Source organism: Palaemon carinicauda, chromosome 45, assembly GCF_036898095.1.
Source record: "Palaemon carinicauda isolate YSFRI2023 chromosome 45, ASM3689809v2, whole genome shotgun sequence".
NCBI classification, from domain to species: domain Eukaryota; kingdom Metazoa; phylum Arthropoda; class Malacostraca; order Decapoda; family Palaemonidae; genus Palaemon; species Palaemon carinicauda.
In genome coordinates, this window is record NC_090769.1 from 35,851,111 (window position 1) to 35,875,977 (window position 24,867).

Below are 24,867 nucleotides of genomic sequence, written 5' to 3' on the forward strand. Positions count from 1 at the left end.
CTTCATTCTCGATTTGTAGTTCTTCTCCGGTCACTAATTAATGGTTGACTGCCTCGTTACTGCGACGGTGTCTAGACGTCAACTCTGACCAGTTGGGTAAATAAGACCCTCATATGAATGTTCGTATCCTAAAGTAAGTCGTAAAAAGGGGGTAACAACGCAGAATTCCTCATAGGAATCACATTTCTATTATTTTGGTCAAAGCAGCAAATCAGGGAGGGATATTACTTTATAAGATACATTAAATTATTACTGCTGTGTTCGTTTTTATATATGGCATTGGCTTAGACAAATAAAAGTTAAAACCACTGAACAAGCCTGTAACCAAAACTGAAGATACCAAGAACAAAATGAATTTGAACACTGAAAATGACGACATCAAAGACACCAACAATAAACTAAACAAGCAACCGCTAGTTCAAACCCATGGTTACCTTCAAATAGATACGAACTATTATAATAATTTCAATACTATGGCTTCCCAATAACAAAGACATTACAATAGATAAATATATATATATATATATATATATATATATATATATATATATATATATATATATATATATATATATATATATATATATATATATATAAATAAACTCAAGGTCTTCCCTGCGTGCAAGCAGGTAATAAGACAAGTTGATTGTTAAGGAAACAACTGAATGTCTTTCAACAACGAATTGACGATAGTACGGTGCTGCATCTCACTTACGTAACTGACTTGGTTGAAAGGCATACTGAATAATATAACTGAATACTAATAGATAACAGATTGTTACTGTCGTTTGGATCTTCTTAACATTAATAAGAAAACTTTCAAGATTACTGCGTCTTCTTCTTAACACGTCAAACCTAGCTGAAAAACCGGAATGCCCAATGGATCTGATAGGGAAAGTACCACTACGTAAACAAAAATAATACTTGGAAAGTAACTAATGTCCACAACTTCTGCTTAAAAAAAAAAAAAAAAAAAATACGCTTGTGAGCAAAGAAAAATGAAATGTTTAACATTGACAGTAAAAGAAATATATACTGTTAAATGCTTCAGATAAAGAAAATACACAGAAAATCAGATATGAGTGCATATTCACTTTTTCCTCTTAAGCGTCATTATTTACTCAATACTCTTTCTACTGACTACACCATGAATTAGATAATTTTTCATTATTTCTGATGATTAATAATCTTACAAATTATAGCAGGGTTGCTCTCTCTCTCTCTCTCTCTCTCTCTCTCTCTCTCTCTCTCTCTCTCTCTCTCTCTCTCTCTCTCTCTCTCTGTGTAATTGTGTAAATATTAATTCATTTATAATGCCTAGAAATTTTTAAATATTTCTTCGGCATTTTAAAAAATCATGTCAAAATGATTGTTCTTTTACTATGCCTAAACTAAACCACAGTGAATGTACTGTGGCTGTTCAAGAAAGAAGTGATAGCCATAAGAAGGAAAATTCAATAGTTATTGAATGAAAGACCTTTGCACCGCTCAGATAATAGCGGAGCAGCAACTGATATCGTCTGAGATTGCCAAGGAAAGGACACGTGACCGAGTGATCTTAAAAAGTCATCTTTTTTCATACACTACTTTTGCATCATGATCAAACAGTTAAGCAGGAGTATTTTGAGTTAGCCATTGTGAGTAACATACATGAATTACTTTGTGTACGTTTCTTTTCGGTGATTTGGTGTATTTTCACAATAGTAATTTACATTTATCTTAATGACAACAGCAAAGTTAACTATTGCTTACAGAATTTTATTTTTTCATGATTATTCACCCGTTCAAAATTACTACTCTCAAATTGTACATTTATCTAATACATCCCAGATTCCTTTAAAAAAAAAAAAAAAAAATACGAATGAAAACAAAGCTTAACCTTTTAAGCAAAGAGGAATTTGATAAGGCACACAGAAGTTTTGCATTAATTCCCTTGAAATGTATCACTGAATTGTCGATGTTAGAATTCAATTTACATCCATTAATCATGATAGGACGAATATTAATTAAAAGACCGAGCTTTTATCTTATGGAAGCATAAATAGCAACACAATGCTTGTTTATTCATTTTATCAGAAAATAATTAGTCCCTTTGTATCAAGTTGTTGGAATAGAAAAAAATGAATTATCATTTGTGCAATATCACTTTAACATGGATTATTACGCTTTATCCATAATAAAATTAGTATTTTTATGATTAAAAAATTAATTTAATCACCATAACTATTACGAATGTGTTATGCTTATTACTTTTTTTTTATGTAATTGCAACTAATCCTTGTTCTAAAATACCTTTAAATAAAAGTATTAATATGATATGCTTTATTCAAATGTTTGAGGCCTTTAGACTCATATCTTCGATCTTTAATTCCTTGCTTCCAAGCATAGAGTGTCATTTTGAAAGGAAACATTAACCCCTGGAGAGAATACTAATATGGCATTCCATATCACTGTCGTTGATATATAAATTAAACTTGCATTTAATAGCTGCCGGACTATTGCACAAGAATATATCTATATCTATATATTTACTTTGGGCCAGAAATTTCTGTCCATCTATACAAATGCAAGGAGTGTGACAGTATACACTGATATGATATATACAGTATAATGTATTTGTATTTTTAATATTTTGCATCTATAGTTATTATAATTATTTTGATATTGTTTGATCGACAGGTACGGAAAAAGTGCCTTGGAAATTACCTGGACCCCTGAGGAAGTTTTGAATTCCCTGGTGACATAGTAAACACTGACGCTAGTTTAGTTCTGGTGTTACAAACTAGCTTGGCGGTTGTGATCAGAAATTTTGTCAATCGTTTGGCGGTCCCTAGCTGATTAGAGGCCTAGTTTTATTCTTTCCATGTTTTGGTCTAGCTGTGACTAATATTCTTACCCTACATAACTTTATTGCTTGCAATATTATTAGAGTGACTGAAAATTGTGCATTAAGTGAATTCCAGTTGACCAGTATAAAAGGAGAACAGGTTTCGATCCAAAGCAGAATATATCAATATCTCAAATTAAAGTTAACCTTCATGTAATTAAAAAAAATTCTTAAAAGTTATCACCAAATTTTAGTCAATTTCGTTTCAAAGAGAACTATACATTTATTTTAAAGATGACAAGTCTTGATGTAAATATTCATTTTGATGAATACACCTTGATAGATTTATCATATTCACTTTAAGGTGTGACAATTTCTTAGATTCAAACAAATGTAATGTCAATAATATCCTTTTTTCGTCTCAAGTTCTTCGTTGTATTCACTCTTTAACGGCTAGGGAACTCAATTCATCCCAGTCTGGGTATAAGAGAGTTTTCATTCGGGTATGATGGGCTTCCAAGTTAGGGTAGTCCTCTGAAACGGAAATTGGAAATGAAATAGAGAAGCAGGATTTGTAGGTGGATTGATAGGTTTATGTTAAGTTGGTGTTATTGGGAAAAAAAAACATGTCAAGGGAAAATAATATTTTGTAATTCATTATCATACAGACAGATATTAATTTCTTATTCTTTTACATTTTGAATTAAAAGAAAAAATGAAACCGTTATTTCTTGAATCCAGTACTATGACAATACAGAAATTATCATTATTATTATTATCACTATTTTTTTTTTTTTTGTCTTTTGCAGATCACACTTATTTTGTCTAGACTATAGAAATTCTGATACGTGTATGATACATGATAGTAAATTTTAATATCTTATCCGAGATTCCATTTCAAGGGTCCTGATTTGAATCCGGGAGCTCTTTGACGACCAAAAAAATGTCATAAAACTTACATTATAACTAATTTATAACTACTAAACAGCTTACCTTTGACCATTTTACCGTAAGGTGATCCGTTGTAATTCCAAAGTACTTGAGAAGTATACCCGAACAAAGTGCAGTCCACTTCACAAGGGTTATCGCCCATCAAAAACGGTTTATCACCTTTGGAAAATCAAGAAGAAAACATAATTGATTGCATCAGTAATCCGCAGATGCGAAGCTTATTGAATAAATATGATGTTTTTCAAAAAATATTTTGGGATAAGGTAACTACCAGTTACATTTTCCGGCTCTGAATTCCTCCCCCACAATCTATTATCTACTAAGTGCTTAATTCTTTGCTACAGTCGACAGAAGTAACAGTTGTTTGTATGTGTATATGTATATATGTATGTGTGTGTGTTACTTTAATATAACTGGTTTTGAAAATTTTGATGTATATATATTATAGTTTTCATTCAATATAGTCTAACAAGACTACAGTATATTGAATGAATATATATATATATATATATATATATATATATATATATATATATATATATATATATATATATATATATATATATATATATATAAATCATAAACACAAATATATATACTGTATGTGTGTAAGCATAATCCGATCAAAATTGAGGAAACATTAAAGAAAGGAAGAATCATCAAATTGATGAAAAGACTTGGAACAGGACGCCAACAGATATTCGCTTTAAAGGATGAAAATGGAAATATTAACAATAGAAAAAGAGGTAGTGATAAAAATTGCAGAAGATCTCTATGCATTATATATATATATATATATATATATATATATATATATATATATATATATACTATATATATATATATATATATTATATATATATATATATTAATATATAATAAATAATATATATACATATATATACATATATATATATATATATATATATATATATATATAATATATATAATATATACAGTATACACACATATATATATATGTATATAATATATATATATATATATATATATATATATGTATATATATACATATTTACATATATATATATATATATATATATATATATATATATATATATATATATATATATATTCCGGAGTTCAGCACATATGATTAGGATAAGAAGTCAATCCCATAATTTGTCTTACGGACCTATAAAAGGTTTTTGCGCTGATGACACTTGCATATTCGTGTTGGATTCTGGGGCCAACGATGTTTGATTTGCTTTTACGTGTCAGTTAGGCCTTACGAATTCTATCATTCAGGAATACATATATTTCAAATTTCAAAATACCTTGTGTGACATTGTAGATGCTGACATGTTGAAAATGGAAAAGCTTCCTTCTCAATCCAAGCAAAGTACAGATTTTTATAGTAACAGTCATTTATTAAAGATATGAAAATTCCAGTGATGAGTGTGATTTTTTTTTCTAATTTTCAATATTTAAGGATAAACCGTAAATGAGATGTTAGGTAGTAGGTTGGCCAGGGCACCAGCCACCCGTTGAGATACTACCCCGAGAGAGTTACGGCATCTTTTGACTAGCCAGACAGTACTACATTGGATCCTTCTCTCTGGTTACGGTTAATTTTATCTTTCCCTACACAAACCGAATAGTCTGGCCTATTCTTTACATATTTTCCTCTGTCCTCATACACCTGACAACACTGAGATTACCAAACAATTCTTCTTCACCCAAGGAATCACTGCACTGTAATTGTTCAGTGGCCACTTTCCTCTTGCTAAGGGTAGAAGAGACTCTTTAGCTATGGTAAGCAGCTCTTCTAGGAGAAGGACACTCCAAAATCAAACCATTATTCTCTAATCTTGGGTAGTACCATAGCCTCTGTACCATGGCCTTCCATTGTCTTGAGTTAGAGTTCTCTTGCTTGAGGGTACACTCGGGCACACTATTCTATCAAATTTCTCTTCCTCTTGTTTTGTTAAAGTTTATATGAGATATTTATTTTAATGTTGTTACTGTTCTTAAAATATTTTCCCTGTTGGAGCCCCTGGGCTTATATCGTTCTGCTTTTCCAACTAGGGTTGTAGCTTAGAAAATAATAATAATAACAATAATAATAATAGAAAACAGTGAATGAAAGCCTACGGATAACCCTCATAAGTATTAGTTCTATTGTTTCAAAAGACTGACGGCCCGGAATATATACTGTATGTCGAATTAAAGGAATAATCAACGATAATGGAATTTGCTAAGCTTCACTCTTGGAAGAGTTGCTTTGGAGAAATGGAAAGAGGGACAATGTAGGACAACCATTGGCATCTTTTGGGAGATAATTAAAAGATAGCCAGAATTGTCAAATAATGCCTGATCCTTACGGATATTCGACATCCTCGTAGGAAAGGATGTGTAAAATGATCGGAGCCATTGGACATGTTTTAAGCGAGGATTAGGGAATGTTTCAGAAGTGATAAACTTCACCACAGGAGAGCAATAGGGATTTTAGAGATGTCTATCTTAAAATGTGAGACTACTTACCAGACAGAAATGAATAGGGGTTATTGGCAAACTTGTTAGACTATATTGAATGAAAACTATAGAATATATTCATCAAAATTTTCAAAACCAATCACATTAAAGTAACTGGGGATGCTAAAAAAAAGCTGCTGGAAGCTGTTAGCATCATAGCCCCCAAGACTAGAGCACGTTACTTGTTTCTATGAGTGTCATGCTGTTACATTTTTCGGTATCAGATATTTATAACGCAGTTAAAGTAAAACTACAAGTCTTCCTAGGTGCATTCTGGATACGGAAATTTTACCCACAAAACGCTGCTACAGGATTAATAGCTCTACGTTACTATAGGACAATTACTTTGGGCGTCACACTCCTGCGCCATCCTATGATTAAAATCATATTTAGCAATTACATAATTATGTCTTTGTATGCACTTGGGGCTTCGGATTTCTTTCTAATCACTCCTTGGGATCTTTATAGGTATAAAATTTTGTTCCATATAAACTTACCAGTTAAGAGTGGCTTGATAACTGATTATGTTATAAATATCAGCATGAATGATGATTGTAACAATAAAAAGAAGGATATACAATTGAAAGAATAACTTTAACGATTAAATGGATGGAAAACAGATATTGAAATTGATATCCTCCATCGAAAGAACAACTTATAGAACAGTCATTAGCATAATGAAGACACTGTACTGTAGTTACCTAAATAATCAGAAAGGGCGGCGAAATCTTGTCTCAACATTTCTTCTACCTCTTTCTCCGAGTGCCTCCCGATGCCTTGCGCCCAAGCGCGCTTCTTCGCGATGCGAGGAAACCATAAGTAAACTGCAAGTTCAGAGACAAGATCGTACCTAGAACATTTCCTCAGCTGCTCTCCTTTGTCGATGACATAACGCCAAATTCTGAGGCCCCTGTTGACAAAGATCCATTCTTTTTTATAATGAAATTATAACTTATTACTTATAAAGGTTTAAAGGTCTCTAATAAGCAGCAGAGGTGATGAACAGGTTATTGCACCTACACATAATGTTCCAGTGTTTAGTAAAACATTTACGCATACGGATGATCACCGCTCAAATGTTTTTATGCCCACATGAAAACTGGGTAAGCAAGATAATAGCTGCTGATAAATCAGAAGGAAGACACATGCAAAAAATCCTTCATCTGACGCTCTCATAGACAAAGATCGTATGCTATTGTGCTCCCAAACGAAAGTGGCAGCTGAGAGCTTATTTTTTCGCATTGAATCTTAAATATTTCGGTAATTTTACCAGGAGAAGCCCTAAAGCAGAGAATGGATTAAGGTCTTAAAGGTAGGCAGTTCCGTCGGTCATTATCCCAGATATAGCTCCCTTTTCGGCTATTATTCCCAGGTGGCCAATGGAAAAGAAATTGGAATAAATCAAAAGTCTCTAATGCATTTAAAAACAAGATGCACGTGTCATTATATATATATATATATATATATATATATATATATATATATATATATATATATATATATAGATATAGATATATAGATATATATATATATATATATATAGATATATAGATATATCTTCTATACATGTACAATCAAATCTTATATTCAATTCATTTATTACATTGTGTCTTTTACTCACGTTTCACTTAGCACTGATGACCTTCGAAAATCCTAAAGCTTGGAAGTGACAAAAGAAAACTTGGAAAATGCTAAAAGACACGCAGAGAAGCTACAAATAGAAGATTCTGGAGAAGACCATGCTGCAGAGCATTTATTGGAGTCTTTCATAATCAATGTAGCTTCGTCAGATGATGATGATGATGATGATGATGATGATGATGAGGAGGAGGAGGAGGAGGAGGAGGAGGAGGAGGAGGAAATATAAATATGAACAGTAGTCGTAGTTTTTTTTGTTTTTTCTTGTTTTTTTGTACAATTGTATAAATTCAATTTTGAGTATATACTGACTTTATTTTCCCTAAGTAATAAAGAACTTTAGTGGATATTTTGAATATTATTACCATTTCTTGATATGGCTTGCAAATACGAAAATGTTAAATATGAAAATTCATAAAGCATTGAAATAACTGTTTAGTATATTTTGAAATTGCAAATGTAACAAAGTTAAGATATTCGACAAAAACTAAATGAGACCTTAAAGGCTTCGACAATTCTCAATAGAAAGACTAGATAAATAAATAAATATGTATATATATATATATATATAAAAATATAAATATATATATATATATATATGTATATATATATATATATATATATATATATATACATATACATATATACATATATATATATATATATATATATATATATACATATATACATATATATATATATATACATATATACATATATATATATATATACATATATACATATATATATATATATATTTATATATATATATATACATATATGTATGTATATATATATTTATATATATATATATATATATATATATATATATATATATATATATATACATATATGTATGTGTATATATAGACATACATATATGTATGAGTGTGTGTATATGTTTCAAAGGATTACAAACAAAAACTCTGTAGGTAGAAAAAAACCCAGAAAGAATCAAAAGATTAAGATTTAGAGGTCACCCATTCTCAGAGAAGAACGGGATTAGTCCGACACGCTAAATCAGTTAATCTGCAATTGTCAACCTGGGCAAATTGTTTTCTTGTGTCCTCACCGAGAGGTCATGAAGGTACGAAATTATTTTAAATCTATACGAAATATTAAGAAGAACTGTCATTCGACTGCCACTTTCGTTTTCATACCTGAGCGTTATCTCAACTATGGAATAACAGTAAAAAATAGCTATTCTACGAAGTTTGCAAAACATCTCAAAGATATTATCCATCGACTGGTGTTACGTTTGAATCGTAATTGTAATTGCAATTGTAGTTAGTAGGTTGGCCAGGGCACCAGACACCTATTGAGATACTACCACGAGAAGAGTAATGGAGTCCTTTGACTGGCCAGACAGTACTACATTGGATCCTTCTCTCTGGTTACGGTTTATTTTCCCTTTACCTACACATAAACCGAATAGTCTGGCCTATTCTTTACATATTCTCCTCTGTCCTCATACACCTGACAACACAGAGTACCGAACAATTCTTCTTAGGGTTGTTGTAGCCTGATGGGTAACGTCTTTGCCTGGTGATCGTCAGATGGGGTTCGAGTCCCCCTAAGACTCTTTAGTTCCTTTAGTGTCTGCAACCTTACCATCCTTGTGAGCTCAAGATGGGGGGGGGGAGTTTGGGGGAGCCTATAGGTCTATTTGCTGAGTCATCAGCATCCATTACCTGTCCTAGCTTGGGTGGAGAGGGGGCTTGGGCGCTGATCATATGATATATAGTCAGTCTCGAGGGCACTGTCCTGCTTGCTTGGACAATGTCACTGTCCCTTGTCTTTAAATCTTTAAGGAGTTAAGTACTGCACTGTTCAGTGACCAGTTTCCTCTTGGTAAAGGCAGAAGAGACTATTTAGCTATGGTAAGCAGCTCTTCTAGGAGGACACTCCAAAATCAAACCGTTGTCCTCTAGTCTTGGGTAGTGCCATAGCCTATGTACCATGGTCTTTCACTAGCTGGGGTTAGAGCACTCTTGCTTGAGGGTGCACTCGGGTTCTATTCTATCTTACTTATCTTTTTCTTATTTGTTAAAAGTTTTTATAATCTTTATGGGAAATATTTAGTTCAATGTTGTTACTGTCCTTAAAATATTTTATTTTTCCTTGTCTCCTTTCCTCACTAGGCTATTTTCCCTGTTGGAGACCCTGGGCTTATAGTCTCTTGCTTTTCCAACTATGGTTGTGGGTTGGCGGGTAATGGCAATGGTAGTTAAGTATTAGTAGTAATGATAATAGTAGAAAACTTTTTGTTTTGATGCAGAGCACTGACCAAATTTCCACCTAGGAAGAAATACATAAATTCCTTACCACGTGATGTGTTCCGTCATCATTAGGTTCATAGCCAGTGCAATTGCTTGTTGTTCTTTTGGCAACCGACTGGTAAAGTTTTTGTCAAATTTTCTCCCCAAGGCTTCGATAATCAGCTGCGAATCGGCGATTTCCTCCCCGTTCAGGGTGATCCATGGACCCTGCCCTTTGGGGCCTATTGGCTCCGTGTCATCGAACTGAGGAATTTGAATAAGAAAGTTAGAAAAGAAATAAAGTTTTTATAGTAAAATAAATGCAAATGTTTCTTTATCTCGAAACGATAACAGTTCTGTTTTCTTCACAACACTAAAGGATAATCATGGAGAACAAGAAGGTTATGTCTACGCCTACAAAATTAAGTATGTGCTTATCAGTATTAACTGTATAATCAATAAACCTTAAAAGTAGATTTAAGGAATGCTGTCTTTGAAGAAAATTGAAAATTACTTTACAGGAGTCGACCGCAGACATTCTTATCAAGATTTCATATGGGCCATTTTTTGATAATGTTATTTGCCTTAAAAAGAACATTTGATACAATTGGGACTTATTATTTCCTACAGTTTATATGGGACGTATATCCTTGAATAAATTTTAAAAAATCTTACAATCTGATCTAATTTGCTTGCGAATTTCTACTTAACCTACATTGATTACTTAAAAAAGAATTTCCAAAGAAAAAATTGGTATCCAAAGTGTTACTTTTTCTCTATGGAATAGGATGGGGCCATGGAGTTAAGCTTTTAATATCATCCTTTATTAAAATATTTTTCATTGGAGCTGAAGGATGACAAGTTTCAAAACAACCCTCGCAAATGAGAATCGCCCATTAGCTTAATGCATGCATGTTTTTACCTATATGCTGTATCTTTCTCCTGCAGTATTAGCGATTAGAGAGAGAGAGAGAGAGAGAGAGAGAGAGAGAGAGAGAGAGAGAGAGAGAGAGAGAGAGAGATGAATGATTCGTGATTCAAGATAGAATCATGACAGATCTCTATACATACCACATATGTAATCTTCGCCAATCGTAAGTACGTCTCTAACTTCATGACGAAAGGAGATGCATTCGGAGTGTACCGTCCTCTCGGGAAACCGTGGAGAACCACAATGTCTTTTCCAATCTTAGCCCATCGTTTCCTGGCAAATCAATAAGAATGGAAAGTGACATTGAAAAGAAAGAAATGGTAGATTTATGTTGGCCTTATATCAAGAGAGTTAAGATTTTCTTAAATGGTATCTAAATTAGAAGTTTTAGATTCCTGAATGGTTATCATAAGCGGTATTGTCAAAGTTTATATAATCAAAATGCAAGTACTTGACTAATCGTTATTGATGATTTTATTTTATTTTTACACGGTATTCTTATAGGCTAAAACCATGTTTTGAATAATATTCAAAAGGCATAGTAATTCTACTTACAAATCTACTTCCCCTCTCGGAAATATTTCAAACAAAGAATAAAAGTCTACTTTAGGCTCCAGAGCCTTTAAATATGCGGCCTCGAGACTATATAATAAGCTCCCACGAAACAATCGAATGATTGAAGACATTAAGGCTTTCAAGAGGAAACTAAAGACTTTCTTATTTCAAGTCATACAACAGTGACGATTTAACAGTAAATGAACAATACGCGATATGGAACGTTAAATACTCTGAACGAACAAGGTAAAACGACAGTGGAGGTCCTGTAGAGAGTGGGGTTCCCCTGCTGTATGGGACCGGAAAAGCAGCCATCAAAGTAAGTAATGTAAGTAAAAATAATTATAATTCCGTGAACTTACCTCCTTTCCCGTCTGACGGAGGCGAGCCGAATCCTCGCGGTAACCAAAACAGCGACTGCAACCGCGGAGATGACTTGGCCGGGTCTCTTTGATAACCACTTCAACCCATCACACGACCAGGCTCGTAATGCTTCCACTGTAACTGTATTCATCCTGGAATGAATGGTTTGCCATATAATGTCAAGGTAAAAAATATCTCTACAATGTGGTGGATTACGTAGTTATTGCAGTCATTACTATACTATACTATTAAATTTCTTATTCCTGATCTAGATATTAATCTTTGGCACCCTCGTTCAATTAGTTCATTATGCATGTTGCATAAGATTTTTCATAACTCTGACCATCCTTTACATTCAGATCTCCCTGGACAATTCTATCCTGTTCGTAATACTAGGCAGGCAGTTAATTCTAATAGCCAGGCCTTCTCCGTCAATACTATACAGTTTTCTAGAAATTTTATTCCAGCTGTTACCAAGTTGTGGAATGATCTTCCTAATCGGGTAGTTGAATCAGTAGAACTCCACAAGTTGAAAGTTGTAGCAAATATTTTTATGTTGACCAGGCTGACATGAGTCTTTTTATAGTTTATATATGACATATCTGTTTTTGACGTTGTTAATAGTTTATATAGGACATATGTTTTGACGTTTTTACTGTTTTAGAATAATTTAATGTTAACTTGTTCTCATCATTTATTAATTTCCTTATTTCCTTTCCTCACTAGGCTATTTTTCCCTATTGGAGCCCTTGGGCTTATAACATCTTGCCTTTTCAACTAGGGTTGTAGCTTGGCTAGTAATATAATAATAATAATTACTCAATTGTAAAAAAATATCTCTACACTGTGGTGGATTACGTAGATCTTGGATGTAGTTATTGCAGTCGTTACTCAATTGTAAATTAATGCAAAAGTAAAATAATTATATCCTGAGATGAGTTTATAAAGCAATGCATATGAATTGATAAGTAATAATTTTAATGGCAGAGAGCATTTAGGTCAATAGTTAATTTCGGTCTTCCTAATATTTACATCGATGTTATCAAGATTGTAAATGCTTGGTGATACGAGCCATTCAGGTGACACTCTAAAAAGAAGCTTACCGGTGCTGTTAGGTGATAAGATTGCTGATTACTTAAATTATGTATCTTTGGGATCACATCTAATTTACTTGCACTTTCCTGGAGAGCTTAAAAAAAAAAAACTATGATTTCTGTATTTAACAACAACTATTACCATAAATGTCTAAATGAACACTCAATGTTTTTAGAAATATATTAGTGTTGAATAAATTCATAATTTTGTTTTTTTGATTATCATTATATAGTTATCTTCAACGTTTCAAAGTTTGTGAATTTAATGTCAGTTAACTGTATCATTCATGGAGGATTTTATTGCAAATGCTGAAGAACCATAACATTCCACCTAAATTTTTCGTCAAAATAACAAAAATAATCTGAAAATAGTGACATTAAGGAAAGAAAGAAGAAATGAAGGAAATGGTGTAGATGAAAGAAGATAAAATAACCAGGCAATATCTGTAGATACTGTTTCCTTATTCTTTATGCACGAGATTATGTCTAATTACTTTGTATTCATCAATATTTCATCACATTCCTCTTCTCTTTGGTCAGCTTCGGACCATGGTTGGGTGTATCCCCAGATCCAAAACAGTATCCAGTGGCCTGTACATACATACATACATATACATACATATACATTATATATATATATATATATATAATGTACAATAATCTAATTAAAATTTTCATCCTTTGATAACTTCACAAAATTGTAGGCCTTGATTCACTCCTACCTTCTGATTTTTCACCGCTTTTATAACTGTTTAAAGGCTGATCATGAATGGCAGAGGCCAGGGACAGTGACATTGCCCTAGCAAGCAACGCAATACTCTGATCATCATCGTCCAAGCCCCTCTCCCCCCCCCCAAGCCAAGACGAGAGAGAGGACCAACCAATGGCTGCTGATGACTCAACAGGTAGACATATAGGCTCCCCCAAAAATCCCATCCTTATCTCACAAGGGTGGTGAGGTTACAGCGATCAAACGAACCAACGAGTTTGAACGGGACTAACACCCCCGTCTGGCTTTTAGTCAGAGAATAATGCACTCTCTCGATACACACTATACTTAAAAACTTTAATGCATTGTTCAATGTGCAATTGGAATAACATAACTAGTAATTTATTTGCTGAGCTAACTATAAATCCTCTACTCTCATATTTTGACTTGCTATTACTCTATAAAAAAATAAAATTGAGTTCCAGTTAAACGGATATTTGCATATAATTACAAAATTACATTGATAATTAAACTACCGAATATATTCAAATTTCCTGACCCGGTTACCTAAGAGCTCAACTAGGCGATTTTGAAAACTAAGATTCAAACACAAGCCATTCAGTGATTTTGTTTAGTTCCATACATTTTTTTTCTTTCCTTCTGTATGAGATGGAATATGCTTTTGTTATAGGTGACGCTTTGGAACTTTCTTTTCCCCATTAGGATCCTATCGAGTTTCCGATTTCAATGCTCTGACTTCGAAATTTTCAGTCTTATTGGAGGCCGAAGTACAAGGATATTAATAATAATAATAATAATAATAATAATAATAATAATAATAATAATAATCCTATAATTAAACTTTGATACAAGATGTCGGCTTACCTGAAATTGATGAATGATTCTGTCTACAAGACAAAATCATTCCAGCTTGTGTTAAACAGTTATGTTATCGACGCTTATAACACATTAACTTTGGTCCATTTTACTGACGGTTGCCAGTTACCATAATATATCAAATAATTTCTTGAAGCAATACCAAATGGACGATGAAATTCATGTTTTCAGGGTATGGTACTTGAATAAGAGCCGTAGCCTAGTTTTCATACGGTTGAATTTCATTGAAGGATTTGATATAAATGTTGCAGTTAATATTAAAGAAAATGGGTACACGCTAAAGATGGTTGTTATCTCATTCGATATGAAAACCCCGAGTTGTAATCGGTCGTTCCATTGATAACAGAAGGATTATTACAATCACTGTATTGTTAGAGATAACTTTCTTAATTGACCTTTAGCCGTGGGAGCTAAAAACCTAACGTATTTTCCTAATACATGGTAGTGTGGTAAGGGAAGAGGATAATGAAGTGTTTTATGATTTCTTATTTATCTTGAAACACAGACGATGAATTATATTCGAAATCACCTACAATAAATAAATTAATTATTCAAGAAAAGGCAAATTATGTATAGGTAATCATCCTCATAGAACCCAAGTTCATTTTAGAGTTGAACATTTAGTTTTGAATCTATTCTAACGATTTACAAAACTGCTTTTACTTTAGCAACGAAGAAACTATTTTTTTATTGTTACTAGCTAAACTACAAATCTAACTGGAAAAGCAGGATATTATAAGCCCAGTGAGGAAAAGGAATAAAGAAACAGGTAGAATAATGTACCCGAGTGTACCCTCAAGCAAGCGAACTCTAGTCCAAGATGGTGGAAGACTATAGATAGTACATAGGATATGGTACTGTTCAAGACTAGAGAACAATGGTTTGATTTTGGAGTGTCCTTCTGTGGCCACCGAGATTTTAAGATGGCGCAAATTATGGGGCATGAAGTAGAATCCTACCAAAACTCAAAGTATGATTGTAAGTGGGCCGAGGACAGTTGATCCTCAACAACTGGATCTCAGCATGAATAATGTAACTTTAACTCTGAATGGGTCTTGAAAATTTAACTGTGATTCTCGACAACAAATTTACTTATGAAAAACACATTAAGGTGCGTTCACACGGTCGAACAGTGTCCGTTGAACCAGTTAACATTGTGTTAATGACGTCAATAACGAACACCAAGTGGTGTGTCCGACAGTGCCTGTGTTCGTAGAGTTCATGATTCAGACATTCTCCGGAGGCGGAGTGGCACTATGGACGGAGTTCTACTTGTTTACCTGATTAAATTTAACTTTTAGAATATTAGGTATCACTTCCCTGTAAACATGACTATTATTATTATTATTATTATTATTATTATTATTATTATTATTATTATTATTATTATTAGTGTAAACATGACTAGTTGTAATCCAGTTACGGAGAAAAGCTGACTAGGACAGAAGAGAGGCTCAGTTGCTAATCAAACAGTACTGGCAGAGTCCATGCTTATAAAACATCAAAGAAAATGTTTACACAGATAAATAAATGTGAAGCAGTAATAAATAAAATAACGCCAGAACTTCCGAAAAGTGGAAAGTCTGTAACTGGTTGACAATTCGAAAAAAAATATGGAATCCATAATGGGTCATAACAAGGAAGAACTACGCAAATAGGAGGAAAAAAAAAAAAAAAAAAAAAAAAAAAAAAAAAAAAAAAAAAGTCGCAGGTTGGTACAGAAGACATTTGCACAGCAAATTATGGCGTTTTGATATACAAGTATAGCATAACAAAATCTGTTTCAATTATGGACACCGAAGTCTCCTTTGCTCGAAAAAGTGTTTGATCGCGGGGAAAATACGTAATTTTCTCTCTCTCTCTCTAAGAACAGGGGAAACAAATATTTTACATTTTATCTTTATCACTGAAACAATTTGGATTTAGTTAACAACACAATCTGAAGTATGACCAGTCTCAAAATTATTTCTTGGAATAATATAGGCTATACATTGCACGTTAATATAATAACAATAACATCCTCAGTTCACGGATATGTTATTTTAAGTGAGGCATATGTGATACTGTAATGCCTCCACACGTGCTTCTGGAAAAATACTTTCATACATGTGTCCGGCCTAGTTATAAAAGGTTTTAAGTTCTCCGATAAAATGTATATAGCGTTTGGGCCCATCAGTATATAGTTTTTAAAGTCTGATTCATAATCAATTATGGTTTCCTTTAAAATGGATGAATGGCTGCTTTTTCACTGTTTTTGCAACTAGTCCTTCCATGTACCATTATATCGTTCTCAAAAGATCAGGAATATCATGCTGCATAATTTGATTGATTGAATTGTGCTTTTATTTTATGGTGTACTATGGTTATGATGCTCCGTACTTGAAACTGATAACAACTACTAGATTCTCGAGTACAGATTATAACAATGGCATAGATAACAGATGTCAGCGGACATCAGCTTCGGACATTTCGTCCAGTCTTTATCTGGTAAAAAGAGTAGAAATCCTGGTAGTCAACTTCATCTAGTGCCACTGTTTGTTACCATATCAACTCATTTCAACGCTTATGGCGTAATTTTCTTTCAATTTAGATATGGTAACAGTTTTGTCCGACAGACACTGTTCAGCCGTGCGGACGCACCTTTAGATCTGTCTCTTCTTCAATTACACAAAAATGGCTTATTGAGTTGATATTTTCGGTGATCAGTCTATTCTGAAGAATACTTTCATTCTACCTCTTGTTTCGAGTATTGTTCTCCTGTCTGGTCTTCAGCTGCAGATTCTCAGCTTCATTTGTTGGATAGGAACTTACGGTCTATTAAATTTCTTATTCCTAGTCTAGATATTAATCTCTGGCACCGTCGTTCAATTAGTTTGTTATGCATGTTGCACAAGATTTTTCCTAATTCTAACCATCCTTTACATTCAGGTCTTCCCGGGCAGTACCGCCCTGTTCGTAATTCTAGATATGTAGTTAATTAGTCAGGCCTTCTTCATCATGAGGCTCAATACTACACAGAATTCTAGAAGTTTTATTCCAGCTGTTACCAAGTTGTGGAATGATCTCTCTAATCGGGTAGTTGAATCTATAGAACATCAAAAGCTCAAGCTTGCAGCAAATGTGTATGTTGAACAAACTGACTAAGTCTCTCTTTATTTTTTATATATGAAAGATCTGTTTTAATGTTACTGTTTTTAAAAGATTTTGATTTTTCTTTCTTTCCATATAGTTTATTTCCTTAATTCCTTTCCTAACTGGGCTATTTTTCCCTGTTGGAGCGCTTGGGCCCCTAGTCGCTATGAGCGGGTGTGGAAGTGTGTGTTAAAGCTCTGTATCGAAACTGGCTTAAAGCGGGAATCATTGTGTATCTCGTTATTTATCCTATGAAAATAACTTTTGTGGGCATTTACTAGTGCTGATATTAGTGAAATAGAGCGTTAAAAGTCAGTGGTTTCTTTTGTATGCGAGGTCTGTGGCAAAAGGCCTGACCCAGCATTTTTGTGTTGGGGTTGGGCTACTTGAAAAGTCATTGAAAAATTATTCAATATGCCCATCCTTAGAAAATGAAAAGAAAATTTTAGTCCCGTGAAAGATCTTGATCTATTTATGACCGAAATTGACACGGTACTCCAAGGGAAGGAGGGAAAGAAAATGGTAGCAACTACCATGCAAGCGAACGTCACTGATGAAGAATGTGATGACGTAGGCAATGAGGGCAGGTGTGGGTATTGTGAGATCTATGTCGAATTTGGGATACAATGTGATGAATGCCGAAGATGGTACCACGATGAAGCAGCTTGCTCAAATTTAAGAAATGGCACAAGTGAGATTTTTCAAAGTAGGAACATCATTTATAAATGTCCAAGACTAGTTGAGACTGCAAATCCCAATGGTTCATGGGTCAGGCAATCATGGGAAAACATGACGAAACTGAGCATCAACATGGAAGAGATGAAGGTATATGTACAACGACAGATGTCGGGTATTATGGATATGATAACTGCTCAATACACCATTATGTGTCATGAAATTGTTGAGCTGAAAGAGAAACTTACGGAATACGAACAAGAGAATGTGACCAAGACCACATATGCAAGTAGGCTGAAATGAAAAAAAATACTTTGGTCATAGAATCTATGGAGGAAAATATGAAGGCTTCAGAGATCAAGAAAACAATCATGAAGATGATAACCACGGATGTTGAACAGGTCAAAACCTCTAAACAAGGCCACTTGGTAGTTAATTTTGCGGATAAAGCTAGGTTAGACAAGGCTAAAAATTACTTAGAAGAGGTCAAAAATTACATTAAGGTAGAAGTGGATAAAAAGGATCTACTTAACCGAAGATCAAGGTCTGCAATATTGATGAAAATGAAGATGATATAATTGCTAGTATAAAGGAAAAGAATGAATGGTTGAATGATGTGTGTGAAAATGAAGAGGACTTTAAATTGATCAGGATGTTTCAATCAAGACAAAGCGGTAAAGCACATGTCATTATTAAGTGTAGTCCAACTATCAGGAAAGTTTTCCCTAAAAGGGACGATAGAGTATATACCACGTTTGTAGGATGCTGTAAAATTTATGATTCTTACAATGTATTTCAGTGTTATAAATGCCAGGAATTTGGTCATACTGCCGATAGTTGTAGCAAGACTCAGGTATGTGCCAAGTGTAGCCAGGAACACCGAACCACGGATTGTAAAGTTAATACGTTAAAGTGTCATAACTGCTCAATGAGGAATTACAATGATACGAATCATAAGACACATGATGAAAACTGTAAAGTATACAAGGACCTTACCAAGATAAAACATAAGCTGATCATGGAGTCGAGCCCATTGGTAAAGTGTGGTCTGATAAATATTCAATCGGTGGGGAATAAAACAAACATTAGAAATTTTATTAATGAAATGGAATTAGATTTATGCTTGTTAACCGAGACTTGGTTGCAGGGAAATATTAGTGATAACGCAAAGATTCAGGAGATGACGCCGTGTACTCATTATTTCTACCTCGTACCAAGAAAGGATAAAACTGGAGGAGTGGGTGTGATAACGCAAAGATTCAGGAGATGACGCCGTGTACTCATTATTTCTACCTCGTACCAAGAAAGGATAAAACTGGAGGAGTGGGTGTCTTCGTGTCGAAAACCTTCTCTGGGGTTTCTATCATGAATGATATAGTATTAGAAACGTTTGAATATATCTATTTAAAATTTACAAGAAACAGTAAGGTATTGAATATAATATTGTATAGACCACCAGGGAGTAAAATAAAATTCATTGAAGATTTTAGTGTTCTTGTGGGTGTGGTGGACGATATTAAAAATACATTAATTGGTGGAGACTTTAATTGTTGGGTAGATGATGAAAATTATAAGGCTAAAGAACTCAAGGAAGTATTTTAGATGCTTAATTTAATAAATAATGTTTTAGTATCAACGTCAGTAGGTGGCCATACACTCGACTTGGTCATATATAGGAAAGATTCTGACCTAATAAGAAACCTTGAAGTTGAACCAGACCTTGAGATCTCAAAAACACACTCATCACTTTTGATGTTAATATAAATTGCATCAGAGTATTGAAAAAATGGATCACATATAGGGAACGGGAAAATTTCGATGCGGAGAATTTTATTGAAGTTAGTATAGCGCAAACGTCTAGTGAGTACATACAATGTGAACATATGGTAGATACAGAATGTGTTGGGTGTTATACCAAAAAATATAATGACAATTTTAGAAAAATGTATGACACCAAGTGTCCTATAAAGAGCAAACAAATAGTTTTACACGAAAATGTTAGATGGTATAATAGTGAGCTATTAAAGGCAAAAAGACAGACGTAAAATGGAAGGTAGATGGAAAAGAGCCAAATCCTCACAAGCCAGAAATTTGTATAATAAGGCCAGAAATGACTATAACACCCTGTTAGAAAAAACAAAAAGAAAATTCTACAACGGCGAAAGTAAAAAAACTAATAACATGAGGGAGTTTCATAAAAACCTAGATGATTTGATGGGATTAAAGGAAAAATATGTCTTGCCTGAAAATGTCTGTGCAGAGAAATTTGCTATAATCTTCAATGAAAAAATTGATAAAATTTATAGAGGTTTCCCCCAAAATCAGTTAGAAGGACAGTCAGTTTTGCCAGTGAAGGAAGGTAAGAAGTTAATAAAATTCAGGGAAATAAATATGCGTGATTTGTTAAAGGTTATGAGAGAGATGAAGAATACATATTGTGGAAACGGCCCTTTCCCAAATAGTTCAATAAGTGAAGCTCCAAAAAAGCAAGTTGTATATAATGTTTACCTAAATATGATTAACCTAAGTATATCACTATCCAGTTTTCCTAGCTGTGAAAAAAACTGTGTTGATCAAACCAATATACAAAGGAAAAGGTGATGTAAACGAACTAAATTCATGTAGGCCCATTTCAAATCTATCCTTACATGTCGAAGCTTATTGAAAAAATCATAAGTGAGTAATTATGGGCGCATATTGATGAGTTGGAGGTATTCCCGGAAAATCAATCGGCCTACAGAGCTAATCACTCTACAGAAACTACCTTATGCTCAATAATGAAAGATATGATAGGTCTTCTTGATAGGGGAAAGTGTGGAATCTTGATTATGTTAGATCTTAGTGCTGCTTTTGACACTGTTGTGCACGAGTACTTACTTGACGACTTAAAGTCCATTGGAGTGACTGAGAAAGCACTGGATTTTTTGCGAAGCTACTTAACGAACAGGAAGACTATTGTAGAAGTTTCTGGAAACCGATCTAGTGAGAGAATTCTTATGAAAGGTGTACCACAGGGTAGTGTTCTGGGCCCTATCTTGTTCAATATATATACTATCGAGCTATCACATCTTAAAAAAACAAAAAGTGGGCTTTAAACTATATGCAGATGATACTCAGTTCTACCTTTCAATTTCAACAATACAAGATACAAAGAAGAAAATTGACGAGATAATTATAAATAAAAACATGAATACAGAGGAAAAAGCTTAAATTAAATGATGATAAAACAGAATGTATGTTCTTTGGCACAAAGGTGGCTTTGAAGAATTACCAGTTATTTCAAAGTATAAAAATTGGTGACGCTGATGTTAGGATTGTGCCTGTTGTGAAAAATTTGGGTGCACTGATAGATTGTAATTTGTCAATGAAGGATCAAATAGTGAACACAGTGAAAGTGTGTAACTATCACCTGAGAAACATAGCATTTATTAGAAAATATTTAACAGAGGGCAGTACAATAATTTTCGTGATGAGTCACGTAATTTGATATCAAGGCTTGATTATTGCAGTTCTCTGTACTATAAATTGCCCAATACACTACTAAGAAAGCTTCAAAATGTGCAAAACCGGGCGGCTAGACTGATAAAAGGCATTAAATTTCGGGAGAGAATAGTTCCTGCACTGATCGATCTACATTGGTTACCTATTAAGGCTAGAATTGAATTTAAGATTTGCTTGTTGACTCACAAAGCACTTCCAAGTGACAAGCCTAAATATCTTCGTGATTGCTTGGTCCCCTACCCTCAAGCTACTAGCGCTGCTGTAAAAGTCAGACATGCTGGTGACACATATAGACTATTCGAAATTAGTGTGAATCATGAAATAGGAGGAACTTTTTGTTATGCTGCACCGAGACTCTTCAACGACCTTCCCCTTGATGTCAAGAATAGCAAAAATGTGGCAGCTTTCAAGAAAAACCTGAAGACTTATCTCTTTGGAAAGTGTTATAATAATGATCTGAAAACTATGAAGCCTGAATACAACTGCTAGCGAATAACTGAAAAGATACAGAGCAAAACAAACTGGAAAGAAATTATTTTCACACATCCATGCCCGCCTGAACAGACTCTTAGTGTCTGATGGAGGGCGAGAAATAATACCCCCTAAAAGTAAAGTAGCATCCACCTTTTCCAACTAGGGTTGTAGCTTGGCTAGTAATAATGATAATTAAAATTATAATAGGGGATAAGGTAAAGACAATTCTAGAAAAAAATGAAAAATATAAAGGCAGCTTGTCCGATAGACTAAAACCTTAACTATACAAAAAAATTAATAAAATGAAGTAAATATTCAGAAATTATTATAAAAAGTCTACAAAATGAGATAAAGAAGAACAAACCCAAAAACTACCGAAAAAATTACAAAAAAAAAAGAAAAAAAAATGATAAAATAAATAAGTATTCAGAAATTATAAAAAGTCTACAAAATGAGATTGAGAAGAACAAGCCCGAAAACGACCGATAAAATAGGTAAAGAAACCTACAGTTAAATATCTAAAACCCATAGTCTTTATAATTATATCTTATAATATAATTATGGCTGTTAAAAATTGTAGTGCAAGATATATAACAAATCGGGCTGCTCTGCTGTATCTTTTTATTGGTCTGATTCAGCCTTTAATGCGTGACAATATAAATAGGAACACCAAACCTGATTTTCCACCACTTACTTTTACTTTTACTGGTTTATTTCTCGCCCTCCATCAAACACTAAAGGTCTGTTCAGGAGGGCCTTGGTGTGTGAAAAAAAATAATTTCTTTCCAGTTAATATTTTGCTCTGTATCGTTATCAGTTATTTCGCTAGCATTCAGGCTTAATAGTTTTCAGGTCACTATTATAACACTTTCTAAAAAGATAAGTCTTCAGGTTTTTCTTGAAAGCTGCCACATTATTGCTATTCTTGATATCGAGTGGAAGGTCGTTAAAGAGTCTCGGTGCAGCATAGCTGAACGTTCTTCCTCCTATTGCATGATTCACACTAATTTCGAATAGTCTATGTGGGTCATCTGCATGTCTAACTCTTACAGCGGCGCTGGTAGCTTCAGGGTAGGGGACCAAGCAATCACGGAGATATTTAGGCTTATCACTTGTAAGTGCTTTGTGAGTCAACAAGCAAATTTTAAATTCAATTCTAGCCTTAACAGGTAACCAATGTAGATCGATCAGTGCAGGAGTTATTCTCACCCGAAATTTAATGCCTTTTATCAGTCTAGCCGCCCGGTTTTGCACATTTTGAAGCTTTCTTAGTAGTGTATTGGGCAATTTGTAGTACAGAGAATTGCAATAATCAAGCCTTGATATTACATGACTCATCACTAAAATTTTTGTACTGCCCTCTGTTAAATATTTTCTAATAAATGCTATGTTTCTCAGGTGATAGTTACACACTTTCACTGTGTTCACAATTTGGTCCTTCATTGACAAATTACAGTCTATCAGTACACCCAAATTTTTCACAACAGGCACAATCCCAACATCAGCATCACCAATTTTTATACTTTGAATTAACTGGTAATTCTTCAAAGCCACCTTTGTGCCAAAGAACATACATTCTGTTTTATCATCATTTAATTTGAGCTTTTTCCTCTGCATCCCTGTTTTTATTTCAGTCATTATCTCATCAATTTTCTTCTTTGTATCTTGTGTTGTTGAAATTGAGAGGTAAAACTGAGTATCATCTGCATATAGTTTAAAACCCACTTTTTGTTTTTTCAAGATGTGTGATAGCTCGATAGTATATATGTTAAACAAGATAGGGCCCAGGACACTACCCTGTGGTACACCCTTCAAAAGAATTCTCTCATTGGATCAGTTTCCAGAAACTTCTACAATAGTCTTCCTGTTCACTAAGTAACTTCGCAAAAATTTCAGTGCTTCCTCAGTCACCCCAATAGACTTTAAGTCGTCAAGTAAGTACTCGTGCACAACAGTGTCAAAAGCAGCACTAAGATCTAACATAATTAAAATTCCACACTGTCCCCCATCAAGAAGACCTATCATATCATTCATTATTGAGCACAAAGTAGTTTCTGTAGAATGATTAGCTCTGTAGGCCGATTGATTTTCCGGGAATACCTCTAACTCGTCAATGTGCGCCCATAATTGCTCACTTATGACTTTTTCAATAAGCTTTGACACGTAGGATAAATTTGAAATGGGCCTATATGAATTTAGCTCGTTTACATCACCTTTCCCTTTGTAAATTGGTTTGATCAACGCAGTTTTTTCACAGCTAGGAAAACAGGATTGTGATATACTTGGGTTAATTATGTTCAGGTAAATATTATATACAACTTGCTTGTTTGGAGCTTCAATTATTGAACTGTTTGGGAAAGGGTCGTTTC

At 33.8% G+C, this 24,867-nt stretch overlaps 1 protein-coding gene across 1 annotated transcript; it reads right to left on the minus strand.

The window, feature by feature from the left end:
* Positions 1-2,527: 2,527 nt before the first annotated feature.
* Positions 2,528-12,168, minus strand: LOC137634959 (failed axon connections-like). Its single transcript, XM_068367524.1, has 6 exons — positions 12,016-12,168; positions 11,239-11,371; positions 10,235-10,431; positions 6,973-7,181; positions 3,821-3,937; positions 2,528-3,361 (listed from the first exon to the last, which is right to left on the minus strand). The coding sequence occupies exons 1-6, from the start codon at positions 12,165-12,167 to the stop codon at positions 3,267-3,269; spliced, it is 903 nt and encodes a 300-aa protein (XP_068223625.1). The 5' UTR covers position 12,168; the 3' UTR covers positions 2,528-3,266.
* Between the last annotated feature and the right edge of the window lie 12,699 nt (positions 12,169-24,867).

Coding starts and splice junctions, on each gene's coding strand:
- LOC137634959 (XM_068367524.1), bottom strand. CDS start 12,167: ATGAATACAGTTACAGTGGAAGCATTACGAGCCTGGTCGTGTGATGGG. Junction 10,432..11,238: donor TGGCGAAGATTACATATGTG/GTATGTATAGAG, acceptor CAAATTCCTCAG/TTCGATGACACGGAGCCAAT. Junction 7,182..10,234: donor ATGACGGAACACATCACGTG/GTAAGGAATTTA, acceptor CTTTGTCAACAG/GGGCCTCAGAATTTGGCGTT.